Source organism: Dermacentor silvarum, chromosome 5, assembly GCF_013339745.2.
Source record: "Dermacentor silvarum isolate Dsil-2018 chromosome 5, BIME_Dsil_1.4, whole genome shotgun sequence".
Taxonomy (NCBI): Eukaryota; Metazoa; Arthropoda; class Arachnida; order Ixodida; family Ixodidae; genus Dermacentor; species Dermacentor silvarum.
Genome location: NC_051158.1, coordinates 82167339 through 82184345, shown reverse-complemented (window position 1 = coordinate 82184345; position 17007 = coordinate 82167339). Strand labels below are relative to the sequence as shown.

The 17007-nt window shown below is 45.1% G+C and overlaps 1 protein-coding gene across 1 annotated transcript; it reads left to right on the top strand.

The window, feature by feature from the left end:
* Positions 1–5274: 5274 nt before the first annotated feature.
* LOC125945721 (uncharacterized) lies at positions 5275–15011 on the top strand. Its single transcript, XM_049667976.1, has 4 exons — positions 5275–5278; positions 8176–8288; positions 14196–14324; positions 14898–15011. Exons 1-4 carry the CDS (start codon positions 5275–5277, stop codon positions 15009–15011), a joined length of 360 nt encoding a protein of 119 aa, XP_049523933.1.
* The last annotated feature ends 1996 nt before the right edge of the window (positions 15012–17007 follow it).

Below are 17007 nucleotides of genomic sequence, written 5' to 3'. Positions count from 1 at the left end.
AAAACGAAATATGAGCCGAGGGAGGAAAAAATGAACTGACGTTCATATCGCGTAAGTAAACACATGCTATATTACTCCTTACAAAGAAATAATGTTTCCTCTCCAATGAACACAACTGCCGTGTGCAACATCTAATGACATCCTCAGCCGCGAATTATTCTTTCCCATGTAGCTTTCCACTAAACATAGATATTAGATTGCTCATGTGTTGCGAGTTTGTTCGTTAGACAGAAGTTGAAAGTTATTTTGAAGACTTGACAGAGGTGACAATGTGCTTATAGAACGTATAGGCAGAAGTATGGCAGACGCCATTCGCTCGGCGTAGTTCTGACGACATGCGTCTGAATGAGCAACGCGCAAAAACTTCCCTTAGAACGACAACTATGAAGCCGCCAAAAGCGATATTTATTGCTGCATGCGCAAGGCTTTTCAAGCGCAGATGACAATCTACAATTCTATGATTCTCGGGGGAATTGGTACACGTGCGAATTCTATCACGCCATGTCTCCTGACTTTTCATTGTGTCATTGTGAAAAAAGTAAACATTAAAATAAAATGGTGCTGTACACTTTAGCTGTACAATTCCTCTTCGACAATCGGGCCTTCCAGGGACAAACTATTAGACTCGCAAACTTAGTTGCGAGTCTTCGCTTGCATGTTACCATTGTCCTCGTTTCTTGTATGTGCGCTGCAGTTTCATAATGAATAGCTACGAACTCGCCCAACTTTCAGCAGTACATTTATGATTGGTAGATTTTTTTTTTGCAAACGCACAAACAGAACGCTCACTTCCAACTGAGGTTTTTGGCATCCCTGGTGTCAGTGTTCTTGCTTCCTGAAATTGGTGCGGGCTTCGTGCAGATCAATCAAATTAGCTTGTGTTAAAGCACGGTAAAGGTGTATAGGACCGGTTTAAAGACGCGGAGTAGCTCCAATGCATCTATATATCCAAATTCTCAAACATAAAACCAAAATTCAGTAATCAATAATTATACGAACACTCGTAGTAAATCATAAATAAAAAAGTGAGCTTAATCGCTTCTTCCACGTGCGTTTCTTGTTGCTTTTTTTTTTGAGGACAGTGCGTCTGCCATGCAAAATATTGACCTTGACTCCTACATCAGTATATTTTCAATGCCTTCCAGATGTAAAAGCATAGAAGCAACAAATGCAGATTTCCGTCTCATTTCTCACCTTCCGCGAAATGTGCAAAGTGTTAACGTTGCAAATAATTTTTCGTGCTCAATTTAGGAATATAATACTTCAAGAATTTTCTCCATATTACGCTTCCAACTCTCAATTAGCAGCTTATAAAAACGTTTATATAGCGTTTTATTCACTGGTGTACGTAATTCACTGGTGGTGTAATACAAAGCCGATAAAAACGACAGCAGCAGGATACGCTCTAACCCTGTTCGAATAACCTGGGGAAATCATAAAGCTGGATGTTCCACCACTGAGATGGCAACCTTGAGAGGCCACGCAATTGATCCTGCGATCGACTACCCTAACCAGAAAGCTTAATCTTCAGCTTGCGAGCCTTCCTTTCTGCGAAGAGCTCGCTTGGTTGCTTTTTTTATGTATAGCTTTATGGGCTACATGTAGAATGTTTCAAACATTTTTTATATGATTGTTTGGATATTAGAAGGTGAACTGTTGGCCCAGTGAGGCAACTAGCGCAGTAATTAATCCACTGTATTTCTGCCCTTGTTGTGTGCTTTCCTCCCGGCCAATACCGTTGCTTGGAAATGTCAATGCGCAGATGTGGTCCCAGGCCTTGTACACGTGCCTGGAAAGTGTGGGCGTCACGGGAACCATCTACTTGGGCGTCCAGCGGTTCAATTCCTTGAAGAACAACTTCCATGAGTGAGCTACTCTAACACACTAACAGCGACGTTAATCACGTGTGTGATATCAATACAACGCCGTTTACAACTGAAACGTCGGGCTCGAGGCGTGAAATTCCCAGCACTAACAATGCCTCCCGTGTAAAGATGTCTTCCAAGCGCACACATCTTCTGAAATCGCCTCACCGAGGCAGGCAGTCCATATTCTCGAAAAACTTCGCCCGCGAAGCTTAGAAAGTTGATATTTTTTATAATAAAGCAACCACGAGTTAGACAGGAAGCGTCGGTCTTCCTTTAGATGACGCAATGACGCGCAGGCGTGGCAGTTACTTGTGGGTTGTTGGCATCACTGTGGCCTTGTCGAATACAGGCGTATGTGTTACTCCAGTACGCCGAATTGACGCCGTGCTGAACAATTTAGTTAAATTTAAAAGTTAAATGCAGTGTGCTAACTTGCGGCGTAAACCCGCTTGTCCCAGGGACGTGATGTTTGTACTCGTGGCTGACACCGCCTCCAAGGGTATCGGCACCTTCATGGCCTTCCTGTACCTCGGCCACTTGTCCGCCAGCATGGGCGTCGATGTCAGGACGCTCATTGACCACAGTACGTATTCTTGCATTCCTGTTTATTTGAGACTCCAACCACGTGCTTCCGCAGTGGAGAAAGCGCTCGTTTATTTATTTTTTTTTCCTGAAAGTTCTGCTCATATACAACCACGTCCTAAACAACGGCACACAAGAAACAGTGCTATGCGTTCCAAAGCCGCATCGAATGCCCTTGAGGGACTTCGTGCTGGGTGGCTCCAGGTAACTTGTTTGCCACCTGTGATTCTGGAACGACTCCTGTAAAAAAATCCATACCTTTCGAACCTAAAAAAAATACTTGTTTCAGTTCCCATACAAGAGCCCAAACATATTTTGTGTGTTGAACATTTATCGCTGTGGTCGGTGTCCGTGTATTAACGCTTTCTATGTCTCACTGATTAGTCCATGAGCGCCGAAAACGCACTGCAGGAAAGCCCACACACACAATGTAACAATCTGCGCATCTGCGCACACAATAGAATAGCCGTTGTTCTATTGTGTGAAAGAAACCACCACCCAAGACCTCGCCCAGGCTCTTCCCCACTACAATATTGCAATACATCTTACACAGTGGTTCTGACGTGCCTGGTATACGCTCTTTTATCTCACGCATTGTTCGAACAACGGTCCACGAGTTCCAACGCAACGCCAAATGATGCTGTCGCTTTCAATGCTTCTTCTTGGTGCGAGACTGGCAATGATTTGGGTTAATAGGTAATGTTTTAGGCTGTCTAGATAAACATAGCAGATTTTACATCGACAAGCTTTAGAGCTTCATAATGTAACAATTTTATTATGATGCTATTCCTGTTCGCGCACCGTCGGTGGTCCCAGCAGTGTTCTGCCCAGTCATCAAGAGGATCGGCCGGTGGTGAAAGCTGGATGAGGAGAGAGAAATGGAATTGTATTGTAGGAATTCATACATTGTACCAACCACGGTCACATCGTCGTATGTATGTATGTACACATGTATGTACACATTTCCATGTATGTACACATGGAAACGCTTCTGAGTGACAGCATTTCGATAGGGCCAAAACGCAAAGGCGCTCGTGTACTTAGATTTAGGTGCACGTTAAAGAACCCCAGGTGTTAAAGAACCGCAAGTTCTCCCGCCCCCCTATGGCGCGCTTCATAATCACATTGAGGTTCTGGCACGTAAAACCACAAAATTTAGCTTTTATTCAATTAAAAGCAGATGTTAGCCAATTCTAGCCAAGAATGAACGCATTCTTACTGGAGGCGGTCAGTCAGCAGCAAAGAGCACTTATACGAGCGAAATGCTTTGTTATTCGGACCTATAGATTCGTAAGAGACAGATTGGAAATGAAAACCGACTCTCCCGAGTACAAGAGTCGTGTCACTAGGCTACGATTTTTTCTCTCTCTCTCTCTCTCTCTCTTTTTTCTTATTGCGTTTTTTTTTGAGGAGGTTAATTGAAACAAACGTATCTCCCGAAACATCTTGGCGTAAATAAATTTCCTTCGACATGAAAAAAAAGAAAGCATGCTCAGTGATTACTGCATTTGTCGCGCATTCGGCAATCCTCTACGAAAGATCGCTATTAAGAATTACACTTCAATTTTTTGAGCACGAAGACAAAAACGAGAGATGTAATGACTCGAATCGTATGCTTTCGAGTTGTATGGTGCCATTCACGGTCACGAATACCTTTCGTAAACACGCCCCGCGAAATTGCAATATCATCATCCGCTTCCACTACCACAGTCTCCGCCAAGACTGCATGATAATGTATGAAGCATTGGGGCCGCATTGATAAAGCCTAAGGTAATGAAAGAGTCCAGGATATTCCTAAAAATTTCCACTCCCAACGAGAACCCTGTCCGGGTAATTATTTCTCGGGGACCCCGATGTGGGGAAATGCAGAGACAAATAGGCTTTCGAAGGATGTTGAACGGTGTGTCCCCAAAATTACAGGGCGGCTGGTCATTTATTTGTGACGGTTATAAACGCGGAAGAAAAAAACGGCAGGTTTCAGCGATTCATGCTGCTCTGAACTCATTCATTGCTATATAACAGCAGGCATTCATATAGCCGACACACTCCTCGTATCCATAACGTTTTCTTCATCTTGCACACAACTTCGCCTTTGTCCGCTACAGTATCACGTGCTGCGACTTCCTTGCACAGACGTTGCCATTTTAAGAGCCCTATGTGACGCGCGACACCCCGCAGAAATAGGTGGGTTCCAAAGCATGCCGATTATTACGTGTTTCCGGCTCCAGTAATCACTTCCGGCACTTGCAGTGCACAAAGGCATGGTCTGCGTGATTAGGTTACGCTACTCCTAGGCAACTGTCGTTGTAGGTGAGATTTGGACACCACCTACTATTGGCAAGCACCAAAGCTGGGCGATGGCACAGTGGTTGCAGCGTGCGGCTCGCAACACGGCTGCTATGGCTTCCAACCCGATCTCGAGTGTCGGCAGCGGGAAAATGTTGTATTTTTCTGCGCCATATGTGCCATTTCTGCTCCATACGGGGATATCAACGGTGACGTTCTTATGCTGAGGGTTGGGAAGTGGCCTGAAGATGGAATCGTGACTGCAACGGAGTAACAGTAATGAGGGACTGCCGGAGACAGCAAACCTAGTTCAGAGCTTTTAGCCAATGATGGAGCAGGGAATGGTAGAAGTAAATCATCAAAGCAAGCAGAGCCAACGCAATGTTGGAGCCTGAATGACGCAATGTTTGTCTGAGTTAGCGGGGTACCAGCAGTAGCGTGACACACGAGCTGCTAGCTGTCTGCGTCAAGGGGACGAAGGCATCATGTTGGTCGACATGAAAATGCAAACACATAAATTCGGGCTGAGATTAGCGGCATGCGTGAGTCACTGAATTTCATTAACGAGTGTTTTCAGCACTTAAAAGAAATAAGTCGACGGCTTCCGACGTGAACTTGCCGAGGTTAAAGTGCAAAGTTCCCAACAACAAAAATAGAGCCTGCAACTTAGCAAACAACTGAAATCGGTGAGGGCTGAACTGATCGAACTCAAACAGTAGAGCATAGACGTGAACGTTGAAATCAGGGGCCTTCCTGTTATTGCAAATGAAGGTATTGGAGGGACCGTGAATAATATAGAAACCTGTCTTGGGACCCCTCTCGCTGAGAATGACATTGATGTTGTGCATCGGTTACCGTCAAAGAATATTGCTCAACCAAATGTGGTCGTAAAATTCTCAACAAGAACATCCCGCGTCAAAATTTTAAGTGCGGCTAGAAAGACGAAGCTTAACACCAGCTGCCTCACCCTTGCAGGTGATGATCCAATTTACTTCAATGAGCACCTTTGTCTAGAGAATAAGGCTCTCCTTGGGAAGGCTCGTCTCGCGAGACCAGAGCGCAACTGCAGGTTTGCCTGGTTATCCCAGGGCAAGATCTTCATGTGCAAGGCGGAAAATTCGCCTGTGCTGCGTTTCACGTGTGAAGATGACCTAGCAAATGTGGTGTAACCAAAAAGGGTTCAGCTTGAGTGTTCCCTCCCAAAGTGATAAGGTCTTACACTTTTTATCAAAATGACTACTTTGTTCAAGATAATAGTACCCTTACAATATTTCATTCAACATTCGTAGCCTGAATAAAAATTCGGATTCTTTGCCCTCTGGTATAGCACGGCATAATTTTGCTTACGATATTGTAGCTGTCAGCAAAACTGCGCTCAAGCAAAACGAATTATTTTCTAGACAGGGTCACAAACGTCAGTCGCTGCCTCGTGACTCATGTTCTTGAGGTACCAGGTTCTAACGTTGGCATGTGTTGATAATGATATATCGGAGGCTTTAGTCTTAAGATTAGTGGCGGCCCAATAGTAGGGGTAGTTTATTGCTCCCCCCCCCCCCCCCCCAGCTCATTGATACAGTCCTTTCTCGAGTATCTCGAGGCTGCCCTTGAAATCTTGCCTCATGGTCATCACGGCTGCATTCTGATAGTCGGCGACTGTAACATTAACATGTCAGGTGATCACTACACTAATTATAGCCTTCCTATTGCAATCATTTAACCTGACAAATCTTAAACCAGGGGCAATACGTATCACAAGTACTTCCAGTACACTGATTGGTCATGCCCTTGGCAACTGCGAAAGTGATGTGCATGTGGTTGTTTATGCTATTCCCATAACCGATAACTTGCCCATCTTTGTTGTTATTGATAAACAATTTTGCGTGGAACAGTTTCGTCCTAATGCATGCACGAAGACAAATTGCACTGTTCTTTGGGAAAATCTAGAACGAATAGACTTTTCCGTGTTATATTACGACAACGTGAGCATAGAATATGAGAATTTTGTTGATATACTCATCACTGATGGGCTAGAAAGCTCTCGTAAGAATTTACGTGGTCAGTATGAGAAGCTTGTCTGCCCATGGATGACTCATAATATATTAAATGTTCTAAACGTAATTGACGTGTGGCACCGTAAATGGAAAGAGCATCAAAACAATGAATACTATTACAGTCGTTTCAAAAGTTTACGAAATGAATTTGTTTCCATAATCAGAAAGAAGATAAACGATTATTGCAGTCAGCTTATCGAACACGCAAGTGGAAATTGTAATAGAATACTGAGCTTGTTAAACGAGGTCGCTGGCCCTAGTTCAGATAAGAAAGTAATGCCTAATTTCGTAAAACAAGACACAGTGGATGCATTCAACGATTATTTCACAACTGTAGGCTCACAATTTGCCACTCAGATGGCAAGATTATGATGAGACAGATCCTGTCTCATCATCTAGAGATTAAATACAGCTCTCCACAACAATCTAATCGCAGTCGTAGTATTCCTATACATCAAAAGAGCATGTGGCACGGCCTCTGATTAAATTCTTTCCAAGGATGTCCCGAGGTTACAGAGAGCCAACGGGACCTTATGTGTTAATACAATAAGAAAGTAACATTCCGAACAACTGATAAACTTTATTTGAGGCGTTAGTATTTGGAAAAAAACATCGAAAGCTTCAATTTCTACCGTTAAAATCATGAAGCACGCACAGCTAAAGAAGTTAATGAAACTCAACAGGCGATTAGCGAAACAAAAATTAATCACCAGGCCACGTAGGGTGACTTCTGGACAGCGAAGGATGGAGAGATCGCGTCAGTGCTGAGAAAGCTTTAGACAGAAAACAGCAAATTCATGGCGCAGACTACTTACTCTTCCAACAATATCTGCGGGCACAAAGCAAAACTAGTAAAAATAAATACGAAGGACCGTCAGCAGTGGTGTTGCGAGTCACTCTACCTACGGTTTTTCCTGCGGCACATTTAGGCTGAAACAGTTAAGAAGTTTCTTTACAGCGAACCGCTTATGTTTATCCATTCATACTGTCCGTCCCTCTAAACAGCCGCAACAAGAAAACATCCACGAAATTTTCCCGGCACCTAGTTCTGATCAACGAGAACACCGCTTCTGAACTAGCCGTCAGATGGCACGTCTGTTTCGCATCGCGGTGGGAAAGATCAGAGCGTAAGGTTCTTATGCCACAGTCCAATTGTCCACTATTTTGCCGATATTCTGATCAAGCACGTCGTTCCTACAACAATTCAAATATTCCGCGAAATTTCTCCCCGTACAATGGAAGCACTCGTCATAGCAGGTCCGTCACCAAAAACATACCTACAATGTACCAATAAAAATGTATTCGCGGCGCCTGTTGCGTAAGTACTGTTTAATGTCTGTGATGAGTACCTGCTGAAGGTCCCACACTTGTCTCGACGACTCCCATAGGGCCCAACTTCATCGTGAGCATCACGCCGCAAGCCGTGAGCCTAGCTCCGGACCCGGAGATCTGGAGCCAAGTGCACCTCCTATGGCTGCTCTCGACGATGGTGCCCAAGTTCGTGAGTACACTGAAGTGCCTGCGGGCTCCTACGTTCTCGCCACTGTCATGGCAGAGTCAATACGTCACTCAGCATGATTTGTAGCATTGTACATAGGGAATGTTTTACTCTCACGTATGTTCGTGAGAGTAAAAGCGACAGAGCACATCAACCTTTTTAGTCAACTGTGCTTCCCCCATGTGCTTCCTTCCTGCCATGAAGGTTTCGTATGGGATCGCATGTTATCATATCTGTCCATAAAACATGATGGTTAGGTGGGATGTATATTTTATTGCGATAGCAATTATATGGACACTCCAAAGCAGATTTCTGCCGTCGGCGTCGCCATCGCCGTCGCCGTTGCCGTGAGGGAGGTGGCGTTTAGCTGTGGCACCAAGTGCTTATTTATATCAGAGGCTCCTGCAACAGTCAGCAACGCCGCACGCATTTTGTGCGAACGCGGGCAAAACGCCGACGGCGTCGACATTAGTTCTGCGTGTTGCCGGTGCTGCTGCATGTCCAAGTTTATACAGCTGATAAAGCTCCTATCATTACTCCGTATAGCTCTCTACAAATTTGCTATCGCAATTGATGCTTCGCCTTTCAGGTGAAACTGCGACAACTTTTTTTGACTGTGCAGGCCCGCGAAAATATATAGAACTAGCTGAGAGCCAACCCTCATTGCCATATATTCTGACTTTTTTTTTATTACTCTTTCTTCATCCACCGACCAACTTTACTGGCCATTCCTATGACAATACCAACAGCACGTTGCAAGCGAAATACTGAAAATGAACTTCTTGCTTCAGAGTACCTTTCTATAAACCGTGGCTGTTAAACAGAAGCTTGGTACGAACCCGTATATACCGAACTTGGCCGTATTTTGTAACGATTTACTTAACTTTTCATTCCGTTCTTCCTTCGGCATTGCTTCAGACGCCACCACGCAGTCTTCATCGCCTGCTATGATTTCAGTTCTGGCAAAAGGTTTAGTAGCAGAGTGTCAGAGACACTTCCGAGGGCAACAAGGATAACGGGAGGCAGAAGACACAGAAACATACACTCAAACATAAAAATTAGTATAACGAAAGTTCCACTGGGCACTGAGGCGCACAGGAACTGCATTTGAGCGCACGCTTCCGCACTTCACCTACATAGGGTACAAGCACGCAACCTTGATTCACCTTTTTGATGTCATGGCATATCACAAACCGCACGACAACACGAAAAACATTCACCACCGGTATCGCTTGGAATGGAGTAATTTTTCCATTTTCCTAACCCGAAAATTTCCTCTGACGCGACACACATGCTCTTAATCCCGCGTGTGCTCACTACTTCCCCCGCAACCACACAATGGTGCAAAAAGCTTCCCTGAGGAGGGATCTCGATTGGGGGGGGCCTCAGCCCTGCTGTCACGTGCAAGTGGAAAGACTTCGTCTAGGACGACGCCACCTGCTCCAACTGTCCGACCCTGGCAGAAGACACTGATGTGTACCTCCTGCTGTAGACTTGACCAAGCACGCGACATATCCGGGAGCCCTTGCTCAGACGGTCTGTCCATGCACCTAAGTGACCGGCATTCTTGAATGTTTCTCTTATTGTGGCTTAGGGCAGCCCCTTTTGAAATAAACCGCGTGCTCAGTGTTTGGCGGTGTTTCCGAGGCGGTGGTCCCAAAAAAATGCGAGCACGTTCACCTCGCTCGGTCATGAAGCAAATATAGCAGAGTATAAAATGCTGGTCATGTCCTTGTGTCGATGCGGCCTACGAGCAGGTAATGACTGTTGGCGTCGTCCGCGACTATAGCGTTAACGTACGAGGGCACTTCGCAGCGACTCGTCTTCTGCTCTTGTCACCACACTTACTTGTGATGCAGCCACTTTAAGGTGTTGTGCTAGTAAAAAACGCTAGACGCCCCATTACTTAGTGGATCTTGTACGATGTTTTTTTTTTTCCTATTTAATTGAGATAGCAAATATATCAACACTTTAAGCACATTTCTTTCGCCGCCGTCGTCATCGCCGTGATGCTCCGTATAAAGTCCAAACACGATAACATCGTCGCTGCGCGCCGTACTTGTATGTGCGAGCGAAAGCTTGCGAGGATCAGCCGATGTTCGCGGCTTAATCTCGCGCGCGCGAGGGAGAAGGGCGGAAGAAGCGGGCTTCATTTGTCGCGAGGCGCGGGGGGCGAGGCAAGGGATGGGGCAGCGGCTTTCTACTCCGGCGGCGGCTGCTGCTTTCGGTGTGGCCGCGAGGGCATCGTATCTTGACAGTCATCTGCGAGTGCACTAAGTTCGCACCCACGCGGGCCTCATCTTCAAAGCGATCTGCGATGTGGTTAAAGTACGCCCAGTGCCGGTAGCTTCGTATGCGCTGGGCTTTCGACGTTTAGTTCGCGTTTAAGCGAGAGACAGCACGAAGGTCAATTCGCTCACTGCTGCTGCCGGCGCTTCCTCACACCAGCGCTTTGACAGCGAGTTTCCGCGGTCATCGAGCGAGAAGTATTCATGTTTACCTATGCGCGCGTGACACCGTGCTTGTTAATTGAGTTAGTAAGCAAATATTGGCGTGTTCCCTTATAAAAATGACTATTGAAATGTTGTTGGCAGATTGTTGAGGAATTGTTGACACAACATCCTTTCAACAATGTCTCAATAGTTATTGAACGTACACAACAATACCTCAACAATAAAGTTGTTGAGCGCTTCACAACAGTAAAGTCATTGACTAATTGTTGTTGACATATTGTTGAATAATGTTGAGTACTATTGAGAATTTTTGAGCAATATTGACATTAAATATATATCTGAAACACACACATGTAGACGTGTATGTGTTTTACACATATATATCGTTTTATTGTTCACCTAATCAAAACTAAATATATAGAGTGTCACATAACTTGAACCAAATGCCTATCTCTCGAGTCGTAACTGGGGGGGCTTGTGGCAAGACGACGCTGCCGCAGGCATTCCGCTTCGTTTTCCCTAAATTCAGGGTCGGCGGCTCTTCGCTGACGTTTCGCCTGGGCTTCGGAAGCCGTCACGCTAGAATCAGCATGCTAGAATTGGACGGCAAGCTTTGCTTACGTAAGATATGCCTTTGCTTACGTAAGATGCTTACGGCGACAAGCTTTGCTTTCAGATATATATTCAATGTCAATATTGCTCAACACTTCTCAATAATACTCAACATTATTCACCAACAATTAGTCAATGACTTTACTGTTGTGAAGCGCTCAACAACATTATTGTTGAGGTATTGTTGTGTACGTTCAATAACTATTGAGGCATTATTGAAAGGATATTGTGTCAACAATTCCTCAACAATATGCCAACAACATATCAATAGTCAGTACTCCATTTTCTCGACAGAGGAAGGGCTGTTAACTTTGTCTCTTTGGGTCCCACGTATGACAAGGGCAGTTTAAGGAAGCGTTAGAGGTCCCCGTGCCCACAGGGGATATGTGCCATTGAGCTTGGACCCTTTCTGCACTGCCTCCAGGATCGGCCCACATGAAACGGGTGCCATTGATCTTGGACCCTTTCTGCACTTCCTCCAGGATCGGCCCACTTTATCTGCCCCTGTATCTATCTGCCTTTTGAACGTTGCTATTGGAAATGACAAAACTTCAGCGTAATATAAGTTACAGCTTGAGTGATATTGTCCAGAAACATTGGGAAGAACTCGCAAGCAATATTTTTTGTCATTTGTTTGGAGAGTAACTAGCATGTGTAGTAAAGGGTTGGTGCCAGAGACCGCCTTTTTTCAAGTTTGACTGGTTGCTCGGATGACCTCGTTTTGTTCTCGCAACTTGTCATAGTGGTTTTTGATGTGTGGCAAAGCCAGTGTCAAGCAGACACCATTTACTATTTTGTTTGCTCATATGTTTTGTTTATATCAAGTACAATGCATTGCATGTATGGTACGCTATATTGCACTCTACGTCCATGCCACAGTTGTACTCGTGCCTACGGGTGACAAAATTTCATTTTCAACTTGCCGGCATGTTCTCGTTTTGAATTCCCGGATAACAGCTTTGGCTTTTGGTTCAAGGTCACTTGAAGATCGCCGACAACGGGAGCTAAAAGCATTTCATGCTTTAAAGAGTAGGCCACCTTAAACTTTGACTTAGGTGTTTCTTTTTGGCACTCGCATCACGGCGTTGGTGTTCTGTGCTTTGGTAAACAGTAATAAGTGATTTCTGATCAATTATAATTATTCCAGACATTTCAGTAACTCAACTTGAACTAAGCTTATGCTTTGATATCATGTCTATAAAGAAACCGATGGATTTTGCGCTGTACTACTTTGTTTCTTTTTTTCCTGATTTATTTTTAATCTGGTCTCAGCTAATTAGTTATAATTATCCCAGACACTTCAGCAAGTCAGCTTGCAACAAAACTTATGCTTTGATATCATATCTAAATGAAAGTCATGAATTCAGAACTGAACCATTTTTTTTTCTATTTTTCTGATTTACTTGGATTGCATCCCCGGTCGTCTCAGCTAAGTAATTCTAATTATTCCAGACACTTCAGTAACTCAACTTATAGCTAAACTTATGCTCTGATATCATATCTATAATGAAATTCGTGAATTTTGTGCTGTACTATTTTTTTCGATTTATTTTCACCTCTTGATCATCTCAGGAGGTGAACAGGAAGTACTGTCCGAAGAACAAATGGCACTCGACGCTCCTGCCACTAAAAACTCCCGATACAGCTTTCTATTGCTCAATACGTGCTACATAAAATTGATTTTTTTTCTTTTCTTTTTTTTTTCTAGCGTGAAAGAAGCCCGCGAATACACGCAAAATTGCCGCAAAACTAGCCGCTCGAGGCACTATGCGTGTATCCGCCGGCTTCTTTCACGCTCGGAAAAACACTTTTATGCACCACGTATTGGGCAACAGAAAGCTGTATCGGGAGTTTTTCCTGTTGCTCTATAATTTTCTGATTTACACTTTTCAGCTAAATATATTTTACACGGCCGATAAAACTAATGTCCTTACTTCGTATAGCTTACTTCCTAATTTGCTGTCGCAATCGATGCTTCGCCTTTCGGGCGAAACTGCGACTTTCTTTATATGCGTGTGTATTTGCGTATCTCCGTCTTTCATTGTTGCCTCAAGGGGCTTTTCATACTGCTGTGGACTTGACCGACTAAACTTGAGTGACCGGCCCATTTCCCTTACTACCATTCCATGCAAAATATCGGAGTATATTTTGTTTAAAACTTTGCTAACTTACTTTAATCAAGTTCCTTCTTCTTGGCCAGCTCAACACGGTTCTCGCAAAACGTATGCTTGTGAAACCTAACTACTATAATTTACCCCCAAACTTCGTGCCGTCCTCGATCGTTGTTCTCTAACCGACTTATATTTTAGGGACTTTTTAAGGCAGTTTACAAGGTATGTCATAAACTCCTTCTGTATGAGCAGCAACAACTTAACATAGACCCTAAACTGATCACGTGGCCTAGATTTCTTTCTTACTAAACGCTCTCAGATTCTGTCAGCGAATGATGCAAACACGGAGCACACATGGTGTCCGATCTGGGGTAGCTCAAAGGATAGTGCTGGGCCCTTTATAAACTGTTTCACATTTACGTAAATGACATACGATTGTTTTTAATGTCTTGTGCTGTTTGTTCATTTTTCTAATGCCTAGTCATTTGTAACCAACTCCGCTTTCGGATGGATTTGTCCCTCAGAGTATGTTAAATAAATTAATTAAATACTTGCACCACTCAGCAGATGCACGTATGAGTCGTAAGAATTTTGATCGTTACAAAATAATGCCCGTTATTGTTTTACTGTGTTTAGTGTTTGTGAGTGCGAGTGTGTATGTTCGTGCGTGCTGTGCTTGTGCTTTCGGTAATACGCTACACTCATATTCTCTCGCACACCGCTCTTCTGTGCAGCTGATTGTCCCCGATATCATTATGGAGGCGTTGTCGGCGCCGTACCCGTTGATCCTGCGGCACCGCACCCTCGGGCACTTCATGATATGCAGCCTCATGTTCATCATGAGTATCGTCGGCTGCAGCAGCGTGAGTGCAGCATGCAGTAACACCCGAAAAAATTATAATCAGCCCGGTACCCCAGTTCTCAGCGGATTTAGTTTATTCGCGGAGCGCAGAGAGAGCAAAGATTGCCAGGTATGCATTGTGGACATAGTCCAGTTACACCATGGGGTCGAATTTGGCAATAGGCTGTTATTTTGAGCCAATCAGAGAGTCCCAGAGCCGCCTTTGAATGGCTCAACCTGTCATCATTGCCAAATTAGACAACATGGCGGATGTTGAGTACGTCCCAAATAGTACCCCAGGATGAAAAATTACGGAATTTTAGAAATACGGGTCCAACAATTAAAGGACGCAATCCCCCGGGCGTACAAAAGAACACAGGCAGAGTTTTGGTTCTTGTGCACGCTGAGCCCCTCGAATATGCTATTTATAAAGTTACCGATTACCAGGCCAGGCTGTAAGGTTTTTCCCGGAAATGAGCCGCCTGAGAAGGTGTTCGCAGTATGTTACCTTAACCACTTAAGCTTCGCCTAATAGTGACGCTTCCGTTGTGTGATGAGAAGCCTTCGACGCATTCGATTCTGTCCCGACGTACAGGGCGGCGCCAGCGTTGTTTCCGTATTGGCCCACACACAGGACCAGGGCTTCCGCCTCCTGATGGTCGTGCTTGAGACGGTGGTCATCCTCCAGTTCTACGGTGAGCGAGCGTAACCTAGGTGGTCTACGTGCTTGCTTTCGCACTTGGAGCTATATAGATTAGTATATCAGTCTAGAAAACTGATAAAGGACAGCTGTACTAATGCAAAGCTTCTCTCATATAGCATGGCACAAACTATGACGTCGTGTCCAACGTGGGAACAGAGAAGTAGTCGCAACGGACGCCAAAGGCGTCGTGCGGGAGCCGGAACGTGGCGTCATCTAGCGCAACGATTGGAAACGAACTCAGCTATTGCATCGCCTCCAAGATTAACGCGCACGCTTATGATGATCCTGGAGGCAATATGGAACCAGCGCTGGAATTTCGAGCTGACACAGAGCGCCCCTTGCGGACATCGCGCGCATTGTTCAGTCATACAAACAAAAGAACATCCCCAGCGGCGGCATACGATGCGCGACGTGCAAAACCCGTGAAAACAAAAAAAAAAAAAAAAGTTTGAAGGCCGTCGTTATCACTGCGTGGTTAATCGCTGCAACTAGAAAAGCCGTAATGTAGCCCGGTCATTCCATTATTTTTTCGTGAAAACTACGCTCATGAGCAACGGCGACGTCGGATTCAGGCTGGTGCGATCGCACGCCGTTAAATATTCAACTCTTTCTACCGCTGCTCCGGTATAATGTCCGTGTGTATTTTATTTTATTGAAAGCGAAACTAGCAATGCTTCTAGTGCAAAAATACTATACATATTCTTAGTACAAGATCGCATATATACAGCCGGCATTTTTTCGGAGGCGCTCAGAGTACTGATAGTGCCAGCCGGCGGGTAAATTCCAACTGGGTTTCCAGCGGTGCGTGGTGCCTTGTGACGAAATAAAAAGGCAGCAAATGAGAATGTTAACGATACAGTCTCTGCGGTGAACACTTCGTGTTTACTGCAGAAACACAGCGCATCGACGCTGCACCGGCGCGACGCCGCGCGGCTACCGGCGGCACAAACATTGGTTATGCAGCTTCTATTCCAGCCGAAATGATGTCCGCTAAGTGAAGTGACGCGTGTATATTGTTCATTTTATTTTAAAAAACACGTCCATGATCATACGTTTGAACGAGAGTTCCGATACAAGTCAAGTTCAGCTCCAGTGCATGGCTATACCGACGGCGCACTGCGAACCGGCTCGGCCGTGCTCATGCTCGCATTGCGTATATCAGCATGTTTTCTTCGTGTAAAATTATTGCGATGAGAGGGTAAAGCGGCAACAACGGTAACAAGACATCGCTGCTTGGGAGCGTGGGTCGTTCCTTCTGAAGCGCCGTCAGCTACAGATGAGAAGTGAACAGTAAAAGGCCTAGCGACGATATCGGTGGCGAGCAATCAGCGACGGCGAAGCGGCCAGCGACGCCAGATCGTAGCCACGACCACTCATCTGTCGCTGAATGACCACGCCGCTGTGCCGCAGGGAGATCTAGCAGAGTGATCCCCTGCGTGACAGGGAGATCTCACTGTTTTCCAGCAAGACCGCCGTCGGCCGGCGGTCCGCGAACTGCTTACGGCGTGCGGCTAGTTGCCGTGTCGCTAACGTGGACGCGCCTTCAATTCGGGCGCCGTGGACACCATAAGTTGCTCCAAGGAAATCAATGTCAATCTGCCTATGAAGGAACTGCCTCTATTTGCGTCTTAAATATGCAGAAATGGTACATGGGGATCACTATATACTTGAATTCCGATGGAGTTTATAGCCTCTTGACTCGATCGTAAATTGTATTTCGCTGAAACCCTGAACCGTCGTTGTCAGGTACCGTTTTCTCAACCTAGAAAACAATTTACTGTATGCAATCCTCGTTCTTGTCGTATTATTTTGCATGAACAGCTCTTACAGTGAGCCGAGAGTCTGGAAACCGTACCGCAACACGATCAGCGGTGCACACTTGCCGCTGCTGTTGCATGCATGGCTCTCATGCAGTTTTCTGCGCAAGACACTTCTAGCGCGTTTGTCACAGGGAAAGTCGTCGTCGATTATCGGAGCCTCTTCACTGTTTTCAATATTCACG

Excerpts from the sequence above, each read along its gene's own strand:
- LOC125945721 (XM_049667976.1), top strand. Across the intron at positions 8,289-14,195 it reads CGACGATGGTGCCCAAGTTC|CTGATTGTCCCCGATATCAT; the intron begins GTGAGTACACTG and ends TCTTCTGTGCAG. Across the intron at positions 14,325-14,897 it reads GTATCGTCGGCTGCAGCAGC|GGCGGCGCCAGCGTTGTTTC; the intron begins GTGAGTGCAGCA and ends CCCGACGTACAG.